General features: G+C 45.7%; 1 protein-coding gene across 2 annotated transcripts in view; it reads left to right on the forward strand.

Moving 5' to 3' along the window:
* The window catches only part of ehf (ets homologous factor), a 47907-nt gene that overhangs the window by 8325 nt on the left and 18529 nt on the right, over positions 1–21053 (forward strand). For both annotated transcript variants that reach the window (XM_060838402.1, XM_060838403.1), the window contains 6 exons: positions 6560–6664; positions 12528–12821; positions 14977–15036; positions 19392–19454; positions 19546–19614; positions 20153–20209. In XM_060838402.1, the coding sequence (XP_060694385.1) occupies positions 6586–6664; positions 12528–12821; positions 14977–15036; positions 19392–19454; positions 19546–19614; positions 20153–20209 (622 nt within the window). In that variant the 5' untranslated portion in view covers positions 6560–6585. The remainder of the gene's footprint in view (positions 1–6559; positions 6665–12527; positions 12822–14976; positions 15037–19391; positions 19455–19545; positions 19615–20152; positions 20210–21053) is intronic.

Consider the following 21053-nt stretch of genomic DNA (forward strand, 5'->3'; position numbering starts at 1 on the left):
GGGTCCTAGAGAGTATTGATGAACAAAGAGACCTTGGAGTGCTGGTTCATAGCTCCTTGAAAGTGGAGTCGCAGGTAGATAGGATAGTGAAGAAGGCGTTTGGTATGCTTTCCTTTATTGGTCAGAGTATTTAGGCCACTGTTGGAATATTGCGTGCAATTCTGGTCTCCTTCCTATCGGAAAGATGTTGTGAAACTTGAAAGGGTTCAGAAAAGATTTACAAGGATGTTGCCAGGGTTGGAGGATTTGAGCTATAGGGAGAGGCTGAACAGGCTGGGGCTGTTTTCCCTGGAGCATCGGAGGCTGAGGGGTGACCTTATAGAGGTTTGCAAAATTATGAAGGGCATGGATAGGATAAATAGAAAAAGTCTTTTCCCTAGGGTGGGGGAGCCCAGCACTCGAGGGCATAGGTTTAGGGTGAGAGGGGAAAGATATAAAAGGGACGTAAGAGGCAGCTTTTTCACACAGTGGTATGTGTATGGAATGAGCTGCCAGAGGATGTGGTGGAGGCTGGTACAATTGCAATATTTAAGAGGCATTTGGATGGGGAGATAAATAGGAAGGGTTTGGAGGGATATGGGCCAGGTGCTGGCAGGTGGGACTAGATTGGGTTGGGATAGTTGGTTGGCATAGACGGGTTGGACCGAAGAGTCTGTTTCCATGCTGTACATCTCTATGACCTCAAGACATCAATGGAAGATGTGCAGCTTTGAGCTGTTCACTGCCAGATTCACTGCACCCACCACACATCAGGGTGAACATGGTCTTAAGTGTGGCTTGGAGGGCAATACGCTGTGATGGAGAACATCAAGGTTTGAAGAGGAGTGGCGCAGTGTGCACTTTCTGGATGTCTATGGATGTTGGTCATGTGGACTTCCAGTGGGCATTTGATGAAGTCCTACATAAGGGACTGTTAACTAAGGTAGGAGCCCACAGGATTGAGTACAACTTGCTGATCTGGCTGGGAAATTGGGTGAGTGGCAGGCAACAGAAACTAGGGATCATGGGTAGAAACTCAAATTGACAGGATGTGACCAGTGTTAGGATTTGTGTTAGGACCATCATTATTTATTAACGACTTAGATAATGGCATAGAACGTCATATTTCCAAATTTGCAGATGACCCAAATGGATGGCATGTTAACAGTGTGCGTAAAATTACGAAGGGACACTTATAGTCTAAGTGAGTGGCAACATCTGTGGCGGATGGAGTTCAATGGAAGCAAACGTGAGGTTATCCATTTTGGATCAAGAAAGGGAGAGATTGGTGTACTTTTTAGTTGATATGAAATTAAATAGTGTGTGTGTGTGTGTGTGTGTGTGTGTTTCTACATACAGGGTAGTAGATATTTGGAAATCTCTCTTCCACAAATGGCAAAGGTATTAAGGGATATGGGCCAAAAGCAGGTATATGGAGTTAGGTCACAGATCAATGATCTCACTGAATGTTGGAACAGGTTTGAGGGGCTGAATGGCCTCCTCCTGTTCCAGTGTTCCTCTGTTTACCTGGTTTTGCAGGCGACAAAAGGATTTGGAGAGTGACATGGTGTTCACCAGACCCTGTGCTGCATATTTACAGCCTTTGAAACACACACACAGCCCTGATCTGGTCAATTTGAGATGAATAGCCTTGGATTTATCCCCACTCACCATCTCCCCCACCACATGAAAAAAATGTTCCCTCCAGGACTTGTCAGGACCTGGCTTGGATCAGTTTGAATGCCTGGCCTTCAGAAACAGCTCACAATGTGGATTGAATCACAGAAATGGTGCAGTGCAGGCAGAGAGACCATTTGGTCTATTGTGTCTGCACTGGCTCCCCACTGAGCAATGTGACTTAATGGTTTTTCCAATAACCCTTTTTAGACAGGACAAACGGAAGAGGGGGAAGGGACCCATCCCTGAGACCTCATGACATAAAGACCTGAACATAGAGGCCAAAATGACATCAACAAATATTTGTGCTTTCTCATCCTAGACAATTCTGTGTGTGGTGTCTAATCATACTGACTGTCATCCAGTTGTTACCATTTAGGGTGACACGCTGGCTCAGTGGTTAGCACTGCTGCCTCACAGCACCAGGGTCCCAGGTTCGATTCCAACCTCAGGCAAATGTCTGTGTGGAGTTTGCACATTCTCCCCGTGTTTGCGTGGGCTTCCTCCCACATTCACGAAGATGTGCAGGCCATGTTAAATTGCCCATAGTGTTAGGTACATTAGTCAGAGGGGGGTGGGTCGTCGGAGGGTCAGTGTGGACTTGTTGGGCTGAAGGGCCTGTTTCCACACTGTAGGCAGTCTAATCTAATCATATAATCCACATAAAGGAAGGAGTTGTAAACAGGTAGTGAATATCTGACTGGTTGCAGCCACTCCCTTTTCATTTCTTTGGAAATATGAGTACAGGTATCACATTTACATTGTTAAATAGCTTCATTTGACAGCACAGTCCTCACTTACGCAAGAACTGACACAATGGCTGGAGTGTTACCTCAGCCAGAATGATCAGGTTGGAGCCAATGTGCAGGGGACAGAAGATTGAGGCCCAGAATTCTAATGTCATGATGTTGCTCCCCAGTGGACAGGAAGGTACAGGCGGGCTCATCGCTGTGACATGATCTGAGTTTGTGCGGGAGGTGGCTATTCCCAATACAGTCAGGTGGCATTACAGCCTGTTGTAACTAGTGAACAGTGCACAGGAATCCTGGGACGTCACACTCCTAATCTGGGCAGAGACACCGCCTCACCACCACCTCGGGCGGCCATATTCAAAACACGTTTTGCCTCTAAGGGGTAAGAGATTGGAGAGATTCCCTCAAAAAGGAGCAGCTGTATAAAGTGTTCCTCCTGCAGGGGTAGCAGTGGGGGTGGGGGAAGGGAGGTGTGGGGTTGGTGGTGGAAGGGGGAGTTGTCTGTTAAAATGACGGAGCATGGTCCTGTAAGTGTGAAGCTGGCAGTGATCCTTGTATTAATATCCGGAGTAAGGTCTGGGCAGGCCCAGTCTGCACACAGTGCTGACTCTCACTGAGGGGACATTTGATGAACTCTCCACACTGGGTACAGGTGCCTGGAGAGCAAGGGCCCACCTGGACCTTCGACAGCCGTGACCAAACCTCACGGATACTGCGGCCTAGCCATCAGCATCAATGCCTTTCTCTGCCATCCTACAGAGGACCAGCCAGTGATCCGATAAGTGAGGGTGGTGCTGGTGGGTATGGCCGAATGTGAATGGCATGCAGAGGGACAGCAGTCCTCTGTTCAGCAGGCGTTGGTAAGGGGAAGGTTTTGCCGGGGGAGAGGTTTGGTTGGACATGAGAGGCTACAGTCCAACTGGTTGAGAGTAAACCTGGCATCGCCTGTGAAAGGGGACCGGGGGAGGGGGTTGGTAGGCAGATACAAAGGGAGGGGCATTTAGGCATCGCTCCCTCTACAGTGGAAACAGCAGTAAGAGGGTTAGCCCCTGAGGCGCAGAGTTACAGAGCCTCTGCCCAATAAATGCCCAGGAGTAGTCTTCATAGAGAGCAAAGCGTGACAGGAAACGGCGACCATTTGGCCCTTCCAGGCTGTTCTGCCATTCCATAAAATGACAGTTGGTTCTGGTTGGGGCCTCAGCTCTTCTCCCTCAGCCCTCCATAACCCTTCCCTCCCAGTGGCCCAGCATCCATTGGTGCCTGAGGGAGAGAGTTCCTCAGACACAGACTCTTGTAGGGGAAAACATTCCCTTCTGTGTCTTAAATGGGAGACCTCTAACTGTGCTCCATATTTCTACAACCCCCACCCCACCATCTACCTCATCAAATCCCATCATCTAGTTGAGTGAAGGAATGATGGCCTACATCAGTTCCGATTTCCTATGTCTCCCCGGCATCTTGAGTGTTCGAATAAGATCAACTCTCAGTTATCTAAACTCCAATTGAGTTAAGCTCCAATCTGTCAAATCTTCCTTCATACGTGAAGCTTTTCACCCAGGAATATGTTGAGTCACCGTTCTCTGATCTGTGAAGTCCGTAAGTCTATATTGTCTGCAGATGCCTGGGGATGGATGTCAGTGAAGGGACTCGAGCACTGACTTCAACCCTATTCTCCAGGCTGCTCTGAGACCCATGGAGATAACTGATGAGAATGGTGCTGAAGATCACTGTGGCACCCTAGATTTTTATCTCTTCACCGATGCACTGGGACATGTGTGGGATCTTCCATGAATTCAGCCTATTGTGCCTCGAGGTGCTGACCAAGAGTGCCAGAGTCACAGTGCACTACTGAAGTGAGCTAGACAAGCAGAGAGAGCCTGGACAGTCACCAGTGGGTTCCCCCAGAGCATGGTGCCATTGACCTTATGGATGTAGCCATCAGACTTCAATGGACCTCCCTGTGGTTTTTAATCAACAGAAAGGGCTTTAATTCCATTGAAGGACAATTGTGCTCTAACCATCAAGAGTGCCTCTTTCAGGAACGGGCGCTGTTTACGGGAAGCAGTCATAACGCCCACGGTACTCTTCAGGTCCAAGCGTCACAGTTATTCCAGTCCCCCTTTCCGTCACCCTGTTGAGTGGATCCCCGGAGACAAGGGCTGCCCATTGAAGACGTGGCAACGTGCAGCAAAGAGTGATCCTCCCACTGCAGTACAGGAGAGATATAAAGGGAAAAAGTGAGGACTGCAGATGCTGGAGTACCAGAGTTGAAGATTGTGGTACTGGAAAAACGCAGCAGGCCAGGCAGCATCCAAGGAGCAGGAGAATCGATGTTTCGGACATAAGCCCTTCTTCAGGAATGAGGCTGGTGTGCCAAGCGGGCTGAGATAAAAGGTAGGGGGGAGGGAATTTGGAGGAGGGGTGCTGGGAATATGATAGGTGGAAGGAGGTGAGGGTGATAGGCCGGAGAGGGGGTGCGGGGAGAGAGGTCAGGAAGAAGATTGCAGGTCAAGAGAGTGGTGCTGAATCCGAGGCTTGGGACTGAGATAGGGTGGGGGGAGGGGAAACGAGGAAGCTGGAGAAATCTACGTTCAGGAGAGATATAAAACCTGCCTCTCTCTCGACACAAGTGACCAGTCAAGTGGGGCTACCGAAGATGAGGTTCAGATGCCTGAAATGGTCTGGTATGAATCCCTTCAGTGTGTTCCGAGGAGGGGTCAGACATTCTGTGCAGAGCTTAGTAGATTACCAATAATGAGGGTAGCAATGATCACCACTCCATCAAGGAAAATGTGGAAGAGGCTGCTGAACATAGAAACATGGAAACTGTAAAGTGTGGAAACAGGCCCTTTGGTCCAACAAGTCTTCACCGACCCTCCAAACAGTAACCCACCCAGACCCATTCCCCTACCCTATTGTCCTATATTTATCCCTGACCAATGCACTAACCTCCACATCCCTGAACACAAGGGCAATTTGGCATGGCTAATTCACCTGACCTGCACATCTTTGGACTGTGGGAGGAAACCAGAGCACCTGGAGGAAACCAACCCAAACACGGGGAGAATGTGCAAACTCCACACAGACAGTTGCCTGAGGCTGGAATCGACCCCGGATCCCTGGTGCTGTGAGGCAGCGTGCCACCACAGTATGAGGAGATCCAAGAAGCGGGGGCAAAGGGCATTGAGGAGGCTGAGGCAATCTCCGATATACTCAGATGACCTTTCTGTGCAATAACGATGAACCCTTAGTTGCAATGGTAATTGTGTTATAAGCCTGTGAAAGAAGCAGGAAAACGGCAGTAAAGAGGAAGAAATATGAGAGAGAATAAAACGTGAGAAAAGCAGGAAAGATGGAGAGCCGGTGGTGAAAGTCAGGCAACCATAGTGTCATGGATGTGTTAAGTTTTAAAACTTTTCAAAGTATTTTCTACTAGGTCATATTGCTTCTTAAATCACTCTGATATGGCAACGGTCCAGCTCTCTGTCCTTTCTCAGAGTCCTCGAGCAGCAGAAAGACAAACACAGGAATACTGGGGGAACTCAGCAGGTCTGGCAGCATCCATAGAGAGAGAGAAACCGAGTTAATGTGATATGAGTTTTACCACCTCCTGAGAACAAATGCCGGAAATTACATCATCATTGGAAACGATGTCACCACAGGAAATGACATCGCCAACCCAAGGAAACTCAAACATATAAATAGAAAACGGGCTACACCACCAGTGCTTCATTTGGAGGCTCACTGAAGATGTTACCTAGTATGGTGACAAAGTGTCTGAGAACGAACCTTCCAGCTCAGGGAGCAAACCTACATTCCAGTGATATGATTCTCCAGAATTTGATTCCTCTCCACAGATGCTGCCAGACCTGCCGAGTTTCCCCAGTGGGTTCAGTTTTTGTTTCCGGTCTGCAGTGTTTTGCCTTCAGCAGGTCTGAAGCAGCCACATAGCTGCTGTGTTTCATCACTGTCCCCGCTAACCTGAACAAATTGGTGGGGAGAGAGCTATCTATTTGCATCCTTTAGACCGACAATGGAATGTTGCCATTGTGTGTGAGCTCCAAACCCTTTTCCATTGAGTAGCAATGAACCAGCAACATCTTTACATCAAGACCAGGGAAAACGATGACATCTCTCCCTTTTGATTTCAGACCATGACTTTACTGGAGGAAGCAGAATGAATGCTCAGTTCAGATGCCACCCTGTACTTCAGCAGTTGCCATTCCACTGGAACAGCACCGACTTGGAAAACAATGGTAGGAATTTGAAATAAAAAATCATAGCAAAACCATTGGAGGTAGATACGGATTTTGGGATATTGTTGTGGAATGCAACAGAATGATTCAGCAATTGGCTTTACACCTCCCCCTGCTGACTATTATCTCAGGTGCTGTTATTTCTGTAGCTTACATTCTGGTAATGTAAAAGAAGTCTCTGTCACACATTTTATACCAACTTATTAAAAAAATAAACCATGATGTGCCTCAGAGAATTTTCCAAAAGAACACATCCCTTAACTTCACAAACCCCACATCTTTCAATCGCACTCTGTGTCACAACACATCCAAATGATTATTCAAGCCCTTTATGTCTGCTGACATATTTCCTTTTTATCTTGCAATGATGAGTACATCAGGATAAATCAAGTCAAAGATAAGATCTACTATTGATACACCAAAGCATATGAATAACGAGCCAAATATACAACTGTTGACAGAACTGCCTGTATGAGTCCAGTGTGTAGTGCTGGAAAAGCACAGCAGGTCAGGCAGCATCTGAGGAGCAGGAGAATCGATGTTTCAGGCATAAGCCCTTCATCAGGAATTCTGATGAAGGGCTAATGTCCAAAATGTCGATTTTCCTGCTCCTCGGATACTGCCTGACCTGCTGTGCTTTTCCAGCACTGCACTCTCGTCTCTGATCTCCAGCATCTGCAGTCCTCACTTATTCCTGAATTGTGCATATGCCTATTTTTGAAAGACTCGTAACAATGTTTCTGTTTGAAAGAAATTACTGATCATAGAGTTAAAAGTAAAGTCGCCATAGTCCCACTCTCTCATTAGAGATAGTTGAGTGATGGTGGTTTAACCTGAGGGCCCCCACACCTCAGGTGAGGGGAGAGGATGTGAAGGAGAGTCCTTCATGGTAATCTCAGCTAGTGATTAGATTAGATTAGTTACAGTGTGGAAACAGGCCCTTCGGCCCAACAAGTCCACACCGACCCTCCAAACAGCAACCCATCCAGACCCATTCCCCTACATTTACCCCTTCACCTAACACTACGGGCAATTTAACACGGCCAATTCACCTGACCTGCACATCTCTGGACTGTGGGAGGAAACCGGAACACCCGGAGGAAACCCACGCAGACACGGGGAGAATGTGCAAACTCCACACAGACAGTTGCCTGAAGTGGGGATTGAACCCAGGTCTTTGGCACTGTGAGGCAACAGTGCTAACCACTATGAAGTGTGGAAATTTAACCGATAGTGTTAGTATTACTCTGCATCAGAGACCAACCATCCAACCAACTGAGCTAACTGTCACCCTTAAGAATGAGGAGTGGTCTAAGGTCTAATCTAATAGCTTCTAAACTGTTAGACTGCTGACTGTCTGAGGTGAGTGAATCCATCTGCACTTTGAAAGATTTTCAATATTAACAAACACATATGTTCGAAATTATATTCGGTATTTTGAAAAGGTTAATCTGCACCATTTCCAAAGTGTAAAGGGCCACAGTTTTGAAGCCACTCATTTATCTGGAGAGGGGACGTAGAGAGAATTAAAATCGTCCAACTCCCGAGGGGGTGACTATGTCGAAGGTTGAAAGGTCACCTCCCAATGACACTGTTATCATTAGGGTACGTCTGCTGGAAAGGCCACCCTTAGATAGACATGAAGAACCATGTATATTCACCAGTGACCAAAAGCAACAACTGGTGTCCGAGATGGGGCTGCTGGAAGATTCTGAGGAAATAGTTTCAGCTGGAGATTGTGTGTATCCAGGATTCGGGAATTCCCAGATAACCCTGCTGCTACATGTACTTAGGGGTTAAAATCCTCTTTGTTTCATTCAGTTATAGAGTCATAAAGCTGTACAGCACGGAAACAGGCTCTTCGGTCCAACTTTTCCATGCTGACCAGATATCCTAAATGATGCCAGCATTTGGCCCATATCCTCTAAATGTTTCCTCTTCATATGCCCAATAATTGTAACAGCTCCAACATTTCCTCTGGCAGCTTGTTCCATACATGCACCATCCTCAGCATGAAAAAGTTGCCGCTTAGATCCCTTTTAAATCTTTCCCCTCACAACTTAAACCTATGTCTTTTAGTTTTGGACATCCCCACTCTGGGGAAAAGACCTTGGCTATTCACCCTGTCCGTGCCCCTCATGATTTTATAAGTCTCTATAAGATCACCCTTCAGCCTCTGATGTTCCAGGGAAAATGGCCGCAGCCTGTTCAGCCCCTCCCTGTCGCTCAAACCCTCCAATCCAGTTGGTGGAGTGAATCTGGAATGCTAGTGTAAAGTGGTGATTTCTTTTTCCAACGATATTTCTAATTTGCTGCCCGGCTAGAATATTAACACAAGGGTGTCCTCTCATATTAAGACTTTGTTTTATAATTTAGCACATGTTGGGTTGATATTTAAGTGCTGTAAAAGGAGCCCAATTTGCAGTTCCCTCTCCCCCTCAGACTCTCATGACATCACAGGCACCACTGTGCACTCTGTTATCTTTCAGGACAGAAAGAAGGCAGTGTAATTTTACAAGCTTCTCCCCCACATCCTGATTTGGAAACATAAGGCACTTCCCTCACTACTGCCATGTCAAAATGTATCCTGACACACTGTGGCACTCCACATCATGTCAACTATAGTGGTCCAGGAATGTGGCTCACCAACATGGTGAGGCACAGGGCGGCACGCTGGCTCAGTGGTTAGCACTGCTGCCTCACAGCACCAGGGACCCGGGTTCAATTCCCGCCACAGGCAACTGTCTGTGTGGAGTTTGCACATCCTCCCCGTGTCTGTGTGGGTTTCCTCTGGGTGCTCTGGTTTCCTCCCACAGTCCAAAGATGTGCAGGTCAGGTGAACTGGTCACGCTAAATTGCCCACAATATTCAGGATTGTATAGGTTAGTTGCATTAGTCAGGGGAAATGTAGAGTAATAGGGTGGGGGAATGGGTCTGGGTGGGTTCCTCTTCAGAGGGTCAGTGTGGACTTGTTGGGCCGAAGGGTCTGTTTATACACAGTAGGGATTCTATGATTCACTTCCAAGGTAATTAGGGAGAGGAAACAAAGACTGAGTGTCCCACCACTATCCCATGGGATGGTATAATTAAAAACACTGTTGCTCTTTGTTAAATAGTGCCCTGGAATCTTCAACATTTCCCTAAGATAGCCTCAGGTTATCATTGCATCATCAACACGGCCTGTGTGACAGATAGCATCCCTCAGTACTGCAATGCAGCATTAGCCTGGATATTGTGGACTGTGACTTAGTCCTACACCTGGCAGATTCAGATGTGACAGCACTCCCAGTGAGCCAAGACTAAAACCAATACATTTAGCTATTCGTCATTTGCCAGAATGGGACTTGAGCAATACTGAAAAAAAGAGGTTCATCATGCACTCATCAGGACAATTTGCAAGAAATACCAAGAATTGTGTTTCCACAGGTATTTCTGCTGAACAGCCCTGAAGGCTGCAAAAGGAAAGATTTCAACAAATATACCTTTTTTCACACATGACTTGGAGGTGCCGGTGTTGGACTGGTGTGTATAAAGTTAAAAATCACACAACACCAGGTTATAGTCCAGGTTTTTACATAATCCAAATAAAGGTGGAACACTCATATACTAATTGTGGATCTCCCAAAACCACTCCTTTCCTTATCAATTGATCTTATAAAGCCTATTACTGATTTTTCAGAAACATTTTAATTTCAGTACTAAAGACTGATGAATATGCATGTGGGGGGTGGAGGAGGGGGGTGTACAGGGTGTGCTGTGGTAGTTGAGGTGGGGGGGGACGGGGGGGGATGTTGCTTTCAGGAGATTGTACTCGCACAGAAGAAAATCCTGCTCATTTCATCTGCTCTCCAAATAAACTGCAGGGAGGACCTCAGAAACTGTGTCAGGACTCAGCATTCAAAATCAAAATTCCTTTCAGTACAACAATCACAGAAGCAAACAAAAGGAATGTTGATAAAATGGACCCTTAATCTACCTCAGTGAATATTCTCCATTTCTTCCCTCTTTTCAGCAATCCCTGTGCTGAGGTTTTAAAGCATTTCCGAGGTTTTTTTTTTCAAATTTTCATGGGATTTGGGTATTGCACACAGGGATTTGTTGTTCTTCCTTAATTGTCCTTCAACCGAGATGCTTACTACGCCATTTCAAAGTCAACCACAATTGCTGTGGGTGTGGAAGTCACACGTAGGCCAGACCAGGTAAAAACAACAGATTTCCTCCCCTAAAGGGCATTAATCAAAACAACTTTTATATATAGCAATCAATGACAGTTGCCTGCGTGACCATTGCTAACTTTCAATTCCACATATGGTTCATTGCATTTGTGGCCTCAGTGGGATTTGAACACATGACCTGAGAGCATTAGCCTGTGTCTCTGGATTACTAATCCAGTAACGTTACCACAACACCAATACCGCCTCCACAGTAAATAACTGGCAGATGCTTGCTTTGACCACAATGCCTTATTGTGGTGTTGAGGGAGAAAGGAAAATGTCAGTATTCACTCATGGAGTGAGGAAGGAAGACTCACTTTCACCTCCTTGTGTTTTATATCCAACCAAGTTTGTTTTGAAGTGTATTCACACTTGCTGAGCACAGATTAGCTTCCGCGTATCTTCCATTCCAAGTTCTCATACATTTGCGATAACAAGTCATTTGTTTTTAATAACATCAACTCACGGATTGATCCTCACCAAAACATCAGCTCTAACTCCACCACTTTTCAAGTTAATACCATAGGATCTTTACACGCACCCTAGCAGGAAGACAGGACCTCAACTTAATAGCTCACCTGAAAGACAGTGCAGCAACGGAGTCAATTTAAAAGTTGTCCTTCGGTCCCTGACGTGGGACTTGAATCCACTGCCTTCATACCCTGAGGTGAAGTTTGCTCCACTCTGAACCATGACTGACATAACCTTAGGAAGGACATTGGGCAGGGCCCAGTTGGGTCACGGTACTGACATCTGAAGCCCAGAGGTGGCGATGCCTGTTATAAATCCCCCCCCCTCACCGTAGGTGGTAAACTCTGAGGTAATTCAGGACGAGAGCATGGCCCCAAGATGCCATGTTTCCAAATGGAGAACTCACGGCGATGGTGAGGCAGACGGGGAGGGGGTGCTGATGGGGCAGGCATGGCACCTCAAAATGGAGGCACCCTTTGCTGAGCTGAGAGAAACTTGGTGAGTTTTGAGAAGATTTGTAGCTGAGGTTGTGGTTCTGGATGTAGGTTTGCTCATTGAGCTGAGAGAAACCCCAACTAAAAACGGGCTCTGCCATAGCTGCTGGGCTGGCCCTATTGGGGGGCATCCCTGTGATTGTGGCCATCCCATTCAACCTAACACCCACGTCCAAAGATGGTGGATTGGCCATGCTAAATTGCCCTGCAGTATCCAGTGATGTGCAGGCTAAGTGGATTCATCATGGGAAATGTTCTGGGGGTAAGACAGGGGAATGGGTCTGGATGGGATGCCCTTCGGAGAGTCGGTGCAGACTCGATGGGCCAGATGTACCTGCACTGTGGGGATTCTATGACATTCCAGTTGGAATGAGTGAGAAGTGGCATCACTGGCCCCTCTTGACATCTAGCTTGGGAGGCCCCAACAGGTAAGGACCAGGCTGCTGCCTCTACAGAAGATCCTAATGGTGCCATCACATTTACCCCAGCTGGTGCCCCCTCCCCATCACCTAAGCTGTTAATGTGAAGGTGGCCCCAGCTTCAGTGGGATGGTTTGCAGATTAAAATGGACCAGTCTTGGTCCTTTCGAATATTGCCCTGGGCTCAGTCTTCCAGCACTGGGGAATTTCAGACTCTGCTGGTATTATATCTTTGTGACATTCACCATGTGTTTGTACCCTCCAGCTTCAAGCGGCTACAGTGGAAGCTCCTGGCATCTGACTCACCCCCAGCTCTGGTCCAAGTACCAAGTGTGGGAGTGGCTCCAACACACACTGGATGCCAACCAGTTGGACGGCAATTGTATTCACTTTCAAGACTTCAACCTAACGGGTGAGCAGTTGTGTTCCATGTCTCTGGAGCACTTTAACCAAGTGGCTGGACCTCTGGGCCCACTTCTCTTTGCCAGCCTTGGGAACCTAAAGTGGAGCAGCAAGTGCCTGCACTCACCTGGACAGCCACTGGTGGCAGAGCAGAGAGGCAAGTATCATTGTGTCAAGCTACATTTCCATATTTCACATACTTAACTCCAGTCAAATCTTTCATATTTTCCAGCCTCAGGATATTCCAATGTATTTAGCAGTCAATGGAGTACTTTTCAGATCACAGACTTGTACAGCACAGAAACAGACCCTTCGGTCCCACCTGTGCTGACCAGATATCCTAACCCAATCTAGTCCCATTTGCCAGCACTTGGCCTATATCCCTCTAAACCCTTCCCATTCGTATACCCATCCAGATGCCTTTTAAATGGTGTAAGTGTACCAGCCTCCACCACTTCCTCAGGCAGCTCATTCCCTACCCGCACCACCCTCTGTGTGAAAAGGTTGCCCCTCAGGTCCTTTTTAAATCTTTCCCCTCTCATCTTAAACTTATGCCCTCTAGTTTTGGACTCCCCTATCCTGAGAAAAAGACCTTGTCTCTTTAACATACCCATGCCCCTCATGGTTTTATAAATCTCTGTAAATTCACTCCTCAGACTCCAAAAATTAGAGAAAATAACCCTAGTTTATTACGCCTCTCCTTATAGCTCAAACTTTCCAGTCCCGGCAACATCTTTGTAAATGTTTTCTGAACAGTCTTAAGTTTAATGATATCCTTTCTCTAGCAGGGAGACCAGAATTCCAACAGTGGCCTAACCAATGTCCTGTACAGCTGCAACATGTACTCAATGCTTTGCTCAGTAAAGGAAAGCATACAAACACCTTCTTCACTATCCTATCTACCTGCGACTCCACTTTCAAGGAGTTATGAACCTGCACTCCCAGGTCTCTTTATTCAGCAACACTCCCCAGGACCTTACCATTAAGTGTATAAGTCCTGCTAAGATTTGCCTTTCCAAAATGTAGCACCTCGCATTTATCTAAATGAAACTCCAGTCTATCAGCCCATCTGATCAAGATCCCGTTGTACTCTGAGGTATCTTTATTCACTGTCCACTACAGCACAGTGCAATGTTGAAAAACAAGAAGCCAACGTAAGCATAGGGGTGTCCTACAGACGGCAGTGTAATGATGACTAGGGAAAACTGGATTAGTTGGGGGAGAAAACAGAACTTTGTGGCCCTTCTTCAAAATAACGTTAGGTACACCCACGTGACGGATCTAATGTTGTGTTTGAAAGACACTCCTCTAGCAGTCCCACACTCTCTTAATCATGTCCTAAAGTCAGTCTCGGGTTTGTGTTCAAACTTGTTAAGTACTTGTACGAGCCCACAGATTCCTGGGCTACCAAGTATCCAAAGCTGGCTGTGAATGGAAAGCTGACTTGTCATTCAGGCCTTCCAGTCATTTGTCCCTCATCACAATGCTCAATCCTTTCATTAATTTACTGCACATTTCTAAAGAGAAGAATACTTCTGATGGGGTTACGTACAGGTGGAGGATGGTCCGCTTTACTATTTTCAAACCTGTTCTTGGGGAGGCAGGGGAAAGGACAGGGTGGAAACTGCATCCCCTCCCCCACCCCACCCCCAACGCACTCAAACAGCAAGACTCACTGGGAGCTCCTCACTCATCCATGAGGCAAACTCCTGAAGAAATGACCTGATAGAATCTGTAGGAATTCAACCGCACTGTCAGTCAGAAGGAAGTGATCTGTATTCAGAGGCGAAGAGAATGACTAGAGCAGGCCATTTAGCCAGCGATGGCATTTTTCTTTCCATGAGCAACATACTCTAAACACCCATGGTTAGTCACGCCTGGTGAGTTTCTAAGTATAAAATATGTAAAGCTTGACCTATTAATTACCATCCCCTTGTCAGATAAGGTTGTAGTTGGCGCCAGATCTAATAATAAGTGACGCGCTTGGATAATTAATGTCTGAGATGCTCGTTTTCCCTGCACATTTCAAATAATCATTAGGTGGTCCTGAGGAGGGGTGAGAGTGATGTGGCATCTCACGGACAGAACTGAACCAATCTGGGTCGGGTATTGATCTTGTTTCGGTACCGAATGTGGAGGATTTTCGCACAAAGATATTGAACACTGCCCCTCCTCAAAACATTTGATCACAGACATTTTAACACAAGACCAAATAATGTTCGGCTTGTTCTAACATTTTGGACCAATCAATGTCAAGATATTTGTCAACATCCAAGAAGTAAAAGGAACTGACTTCTTTACTTTATCTTTAGGTGTATTTCTCAATGGCATGCTGTTCCCAGTCAATGGTACGGTCAAATCGCAAGCAATTGGTAAGCACCTGAGCTATCATCTATCTCAATCTAATGGTGTCGACACCAAATAAAACCATCCACAGACAGACAAACAAACACACACACACACACACACACACACATACAAACTAAATTCCCCAATCCGTATGTGCTACACTTCAGAATCTGTATATTGCTAACCCTAGGATCAAATACAACCTTACCGGAAAATCACACCTCGTATTTCAAAATAACCGCCTCACCGGTACAAGACAAATCCTCAATTCAAATGCAAGATCCTGTGGAATTTACATACAATAACCAACTCAATATGTACGCCACGATCCTCCCAAGTTTCTGAATACTCGTGCCTGCAGGACAAATTTCAACCTGCCACTTGCTTGACCCCAACTACAAGCTGCAGCAAAGAATGACAGCTTCACCGAGGGAACCAGCTCCCTTTTATTCCAACACAATAATCTCCCCAACCGAAATAAAGCAATCATCTCCCTCAACTGGAACAACAGCATCCTGATCCTTACACTGATCCAAAGACCTTGATCAGATGGGTCAATGAGCCGAGGAGTGGCAGATGGTGTTTAATTCAGATAAATACAAGGTGCTGCATTTTGGAAAAGCAAACCAGGGCAGATTTATACACTTAATGCGAAGGTCCTGGGAAGTGTTGCTGAACAAAGTGACCTTGGAGTGCAGATTCATAGTTCCTTGAAAGTAGAGTCGCAGGTAGATAGAATAGTGAAGAGGACATTTGGTATGCTTTCCTTTATTGGTCAGAGTATTGAGTACAGGAGTTGGGAGGTCATGTTGCAGCTGTACAGACATTGATTAGGCCAACTTTAGAATACTGCATGCAATTCTGGTCTCCCTGCTATAGGAAGGATGGTGTGAAACTTGAAAGGGTTTGGAAGAGGTTTACATGAATATGTATGCAAGTTAGGTCACTGAGCTGGAACATTTATTTTCAGCCATTTTGTCACCATAAAGGTAACATCATCATAGAGAGTCTCTGGTGAAGTGCTGGTGATATGTCCCAACTCTATTGATAGGTCTTGGTTTCTTAAGATGGGTGATGTCATTTCCAGTTCTTTTTTACAAGGAAAGATAGATGGGATCTGAATTGACGTATTTATTGATGGAGTTCTGGTTAGAATGACATGCCTCTGGGAATTCTCGTGCGTGTCTTTGTTTTGCCTGTCCTAGGATGTGTGCGTTGTCCCAGCCAAAGTGATGTCCTTCTTTGTCTGTATGTATGGAAACTAGTGATAGCGGGTTGTGTCTTTTGGTGGCCAGTTGGTGTTCATGTAACCTGGTTGCAAGTTGCCTGCTTGTTTGTCCGATGTCGTGTTTTTTACAATTTGTGCATGGTATGTTTTAAATGACGTTGGTTTTGCTGGTGGTATCTAATGGATCCTTTAGGTTCATTAGTCGCTGTTTAAGTGTGTTGGTAGGTTTGTGGACTACCATGATGCCAAGGGGTCTGAGCAGTGTAGAGATCATTTCTGATATATCTTTGATGTGAGGTAATGTGCCTATAGCTTTCGGTTGCGTTGTGTCTGCTTGTTTGGGTTTGTTTCTGCTAAATCGGCAGATTGTGTTTACTGGTACCCGTTTTTTTTGAAAATGTTGTATAGATATTTTTCTTCTGCTGTTTGTAGTTCATGGGTGCTGCAGTGTGATGTAGCTTGTTGAAATAATATCTTGAGGCAGCTCCATTTCCGGGTGCTGAAATGATTGCTTCTATCCATTAGATTCTACCAGCAAAACTAACATTGGACAAATTAGCAGGAAACTTGCCACCAGGTTACATGAACACCAACTGGCCACCAAAAGACAGGCCCACTCTCACTAGTTTTCATGTATACAGACAAAGAAGGAACCACTTTGATGGGACAATACACACATCCTAGGACAGGCGAAACAAAGACATGCATGAGAATTCTTACATGCATGGCATTCTAACCCGAAATCTATCAATAAACACATCAACTTAGATCCTATCTACCTTCCCTAGAAAAACGAAACCGGAAATGACATCACCCATCTTAAGAAACCAAGACCTATAGATAGAGAGGCGGGACTTACCACCAGCACTTTACCGGAGGCTTTCATTGATGATTTTTTTTTATTGGATTAGTAGGGAAACAGGCCCTTCAGCCCCACAAGTCCACACCGGCCCTCCGAAGGAGGGGCCCAATCCCCTACTTTACCCCTTCACCTAACACTACGGGCAATTTAGCCTGGCCAATTCACCTCACCTGCACATCTTTGGACTGTGGGAGGAAACCGGAACGTCCGGAGGAAACCCACGCAGACACGGGGAGAATGTGCAAACTCCACACAGACAGTTGCCTGAGGCGGGAATTGAACCCGGGTCTCTGGCACTGTAAAGCAGCAGTGCTAACCACTGTGATACCGTGCCGCCCTATCTTACCTAGTATGGTGACGAAACATCTGAAAACAAACCTTCCAGCTCAGCGAGCTAACTTACATACTAATCATCAACCTGAACTACAAATCTTCACAAAGATTTACAAGGACATTGTCAGGGTTGGAGGGTTTGAGCTATAGAGAGAGGTTGAATCAGCTGGGGCTATTTTCCCTGGAGCATTGAAGACTGAGGGGTGACCTTATAGAGGTTTATAAAATCATGAGGGGCACGATAGGGTAAATAGACAAGGTCTTTTCCCTGTGGTGGGGTGTCCAAAACTAGGGGGCATAGGTTAAAGGTGAGATGGAAAAGAGTTAAATGGGATGTAATGACAATCTTGTCATGCACAGGGTGGTACATGTATGGAATGAGTTGCCAGAGGAAGTGTTGGAGGCTGGTACAACACTTAAAAAGCATCTGGATAGGTTTATGAATAGGAAGGGTTTAGAAGGATATGGGTCAAGTTTGGGCAAATGGGATTAGATTAATTTAGGATATCTGGTCAGCATGGACATGTTGGACCGAAGGGTCTGCTTCCATGTTGTACAGCTCTATGACTCTAAAACCTCTCACTCATCTAGGCAGAGCTATCTCACCGTTTATAAACAGTGCCATCTTCTCAAGAGCACCAGTTGACAGCAAACAGTTCCAAGGTCCAACCTGAACCCAGGCGTCTAAATCAAAGTCTGCTCAAAAAAGTTTCTGAAATCTATCTATCTCCTTTGCTGTTTAACAATCAGAAATGTCCAGGATTACAGATGTAATGTTTACTATTTAATTAATCAGACACTCTCCTTCCCTGGCTCATTTCTTTTGTGAATTCTCTGATTGGAAAGTTGACAACAATGACATTAACGTGGAAGTTTTTTCTGAGAAATATGAACCATCTCATCATTAATCATCAGCTGGAACCTTGTGACTGGCATCTGACATTAAACATCAGCGCCTGTCTGAGTTCACTGACTATTGTCACGCACAGAGGTTCCCCAACCAATGCAGGAAAAGGGTATACTATACGAGATTTTGTAGTGAGTCAGTTATAAGTAATGATCTTAAGTATAAGGAACTACTTTTGTAACACTGATCACAACAGACTTTGGTGTTAAGTTTGAAGAGGAGAAGCTGAATCCTTAACTTCAGTGGAATAACAGCCAGAGATTGATAACAGTCAACTGGCGAAAACTAACTAAACCAAGTACAAACAAGGAGTGGAAAATTTTCAAAGCAAAATTACTCCAGGAACAGTATATATCTCAGAGGATAAATGTTCTGCTGAGCTAATGAAGTAACTGCAATGGACGTGGTGAAACCTGATATAAAAGTGAAGGAAAGAACATGTTAAAGGGAGCCAGGTGGGAATGACAGAGAGGGAGAGGGAGAGAGTTTAGAAATGGCTGAGGGGAGTGAGGGAGAGAATGGCATGGAGTGAGAGGGCGACTGGGAGGGGTGAAACCGGAAGGAGATTTGAGATATCTCAGTGATAACTTGGTGTCCACATACTGAAGTATTCAAGTTGCAGTGAAAATGGAGCCCTGTATAGTTTGGTACATTCCTCCTGCCCTTTCAATTCCACACTGGATTTGCCTTCCTCTATATGTGTTAAAGATGGGTTACAACTTGGTTTTGAAAGTGGCACCCAAGGCAATACATTACTTAGCAATGTGATTTTCTCCAACATAAGACATTGCTCCAGTTTAGAATGCAGTGTAACACAGTTCAAAGAGGGGTGTGTGTGTGTGTGTGTGTGTGTGTGTGTGTCCTGCTGTGAATATTTGACTAAGCTGGATTATATTGAAGATGAACAGATACTCGCATGGCATCTCATTTTACACAATAATGAAAAAAAAACTGCGTGCAGGTATGGTGTCAAAAAAACAAAAACACTGGCTCCCAAAATTAAACTGTCTCCTCATCAAACATCTTTATATTTTGGGGTGTTTTTCAGATTTGTCAACTGTCAACAATGCATGGAAGGAAGACGAATATTTGTTTCAAAATAAATATGGAAGTATGGCTTTAACTTATTATTTGGTGCACAATTGTATCACCCGCGACTTGGCGAGCAGACTGAGATCCTGTATGACTCACTTTGTTTTCAGATTCCATTGATAATGAAGAGGTGGGAAGAAAGGAGGCTGCAGTGAAATCTGATCCTGAGGAAGCCCCAGGTAATAGCGCTTTGACAGGCTCGTTTGTTTGTTCTGATCCTGTGGTGGAGGGGGCGAGGTCTGGCTGGTTATAGTTTAAGGATCTACCTTAAATGGTTGACACCAATGAACAACCCAAAATCGTCAGGCCCGATGTGGCTAGGTGTAGGAATACAGTGGGGAGTCAGCCATTGCTAGAGACCATGGGGAATGAGCCCTGGTACGAAGGAAGTGTTGAGTCTCGAGCAGGTGTTGCTGTGGACCCAGTTCTGCTCCTCAAATTACAGCTTTCTGGGCTGCTGCTCGTCATTCAGAAGTTTCTCCATCACTGGGTGGGTCCCATCTTAAACCACCATGAAGGCCTTTTCAATTAGGCCTGGGTTTTCTTGCACTGGGAGATGCTGCCAACTTTCAACTCCCTGAGGAGAAGATGTCACTGGGCATCAAACTCTACAATCATTATTTGTGATAGTGGGGCCAGTTAACCGTGTTGTCAATTTGGAAAGTAATTAAAGACCGCGCAAACGCCCAACTTGACCGTGCTGCAATCATTCTTTAGATTCTCAAGATGTGAAACGATGTGTCCGGTCCCACAGGTCAAGTGGATGCAAGCGCAGTAAGTAGACATCAACAATTAAACCATTCTTCCTGTTGAAATGTCCTGCTGTCAAAATGTTGAATAGGGTCCTCAGATAATGATGGGGGATACCTGCGACGGGGGTGGGGAGCATTCTCCTGTTATCTCGGACACTCCTTGCAGGGAGTTCAACATTAGTCCTGGCACCAATTTGCTCAGGGAGTGGCTGGGAGGGGGTCAGGGAGGATGAGGTCAGCTCAGGAACAGTCATGTCAGGAGGCCATGTTCTCTCCATCTGGCCAGAGCAGCAACATTTCAACCTCATTTAAGGTGGAGATCAGGGGATTTTGTTTTCATCCCTCAGTGACGGTGTAACCTGTTTATAATGGAGCTGGTCAGTTACAGTAACTGTTTATAATGGAGCCGGTCAGTTACAGTAACTGTTTATAATGGAGCTGGTCAGTGATGGTGTAATCTTTTTATAATAGAGTTGGTCAGTTACAATATAACCTGTTATAATGGAGCTGGTTAGTGACGATGTAACTTGTTTATAATGGAGCTGGAGTAGAGTGGTGCTGGAAAAGCACAGCAGTTCAGGCAGCATCCAAGGAACAGCTGGTCAGTGACGGTGTAACCTGTTTACAATGGAGCTGGTCAGTGACAGTGTACCTTGCTAATACTGGAGTTGGTCAGTGACGGTGTAACTGGTTATAATGGATCTGGTCAGTGACGGTGTAACGTGTTTGTAATGGAGCTGGTCAGTGACGGTGTAACCTGTTTGTAATGGAGCTGGTCAGTGACGGTGTAACTGGTTAATAATGTAGCTATCCCTTTTTTGTAACCTTATGGTCCTCTTAATTTTGTGCCAATCAATCCTTTCTTG

The sequence above is a fragment of the Hemiscyllium ocellatum genome, chromosome 18 (genome assembly GCF_020745735.1).
Source record: "Hemiscyllium ocellatum isolate sHemOce1 chromosome 18, sHemOce1.pat.X.cur, whole genome shotgun sequence".
Taxonomy (NCBI): domain Eukaryota; kingdom Metazoa; phylum Chordata; class Chondrichthyes; order Orectolobiformes; family Hemiscylliidae; genus Hemiscyllium; species Hemiscyllium ocellatum.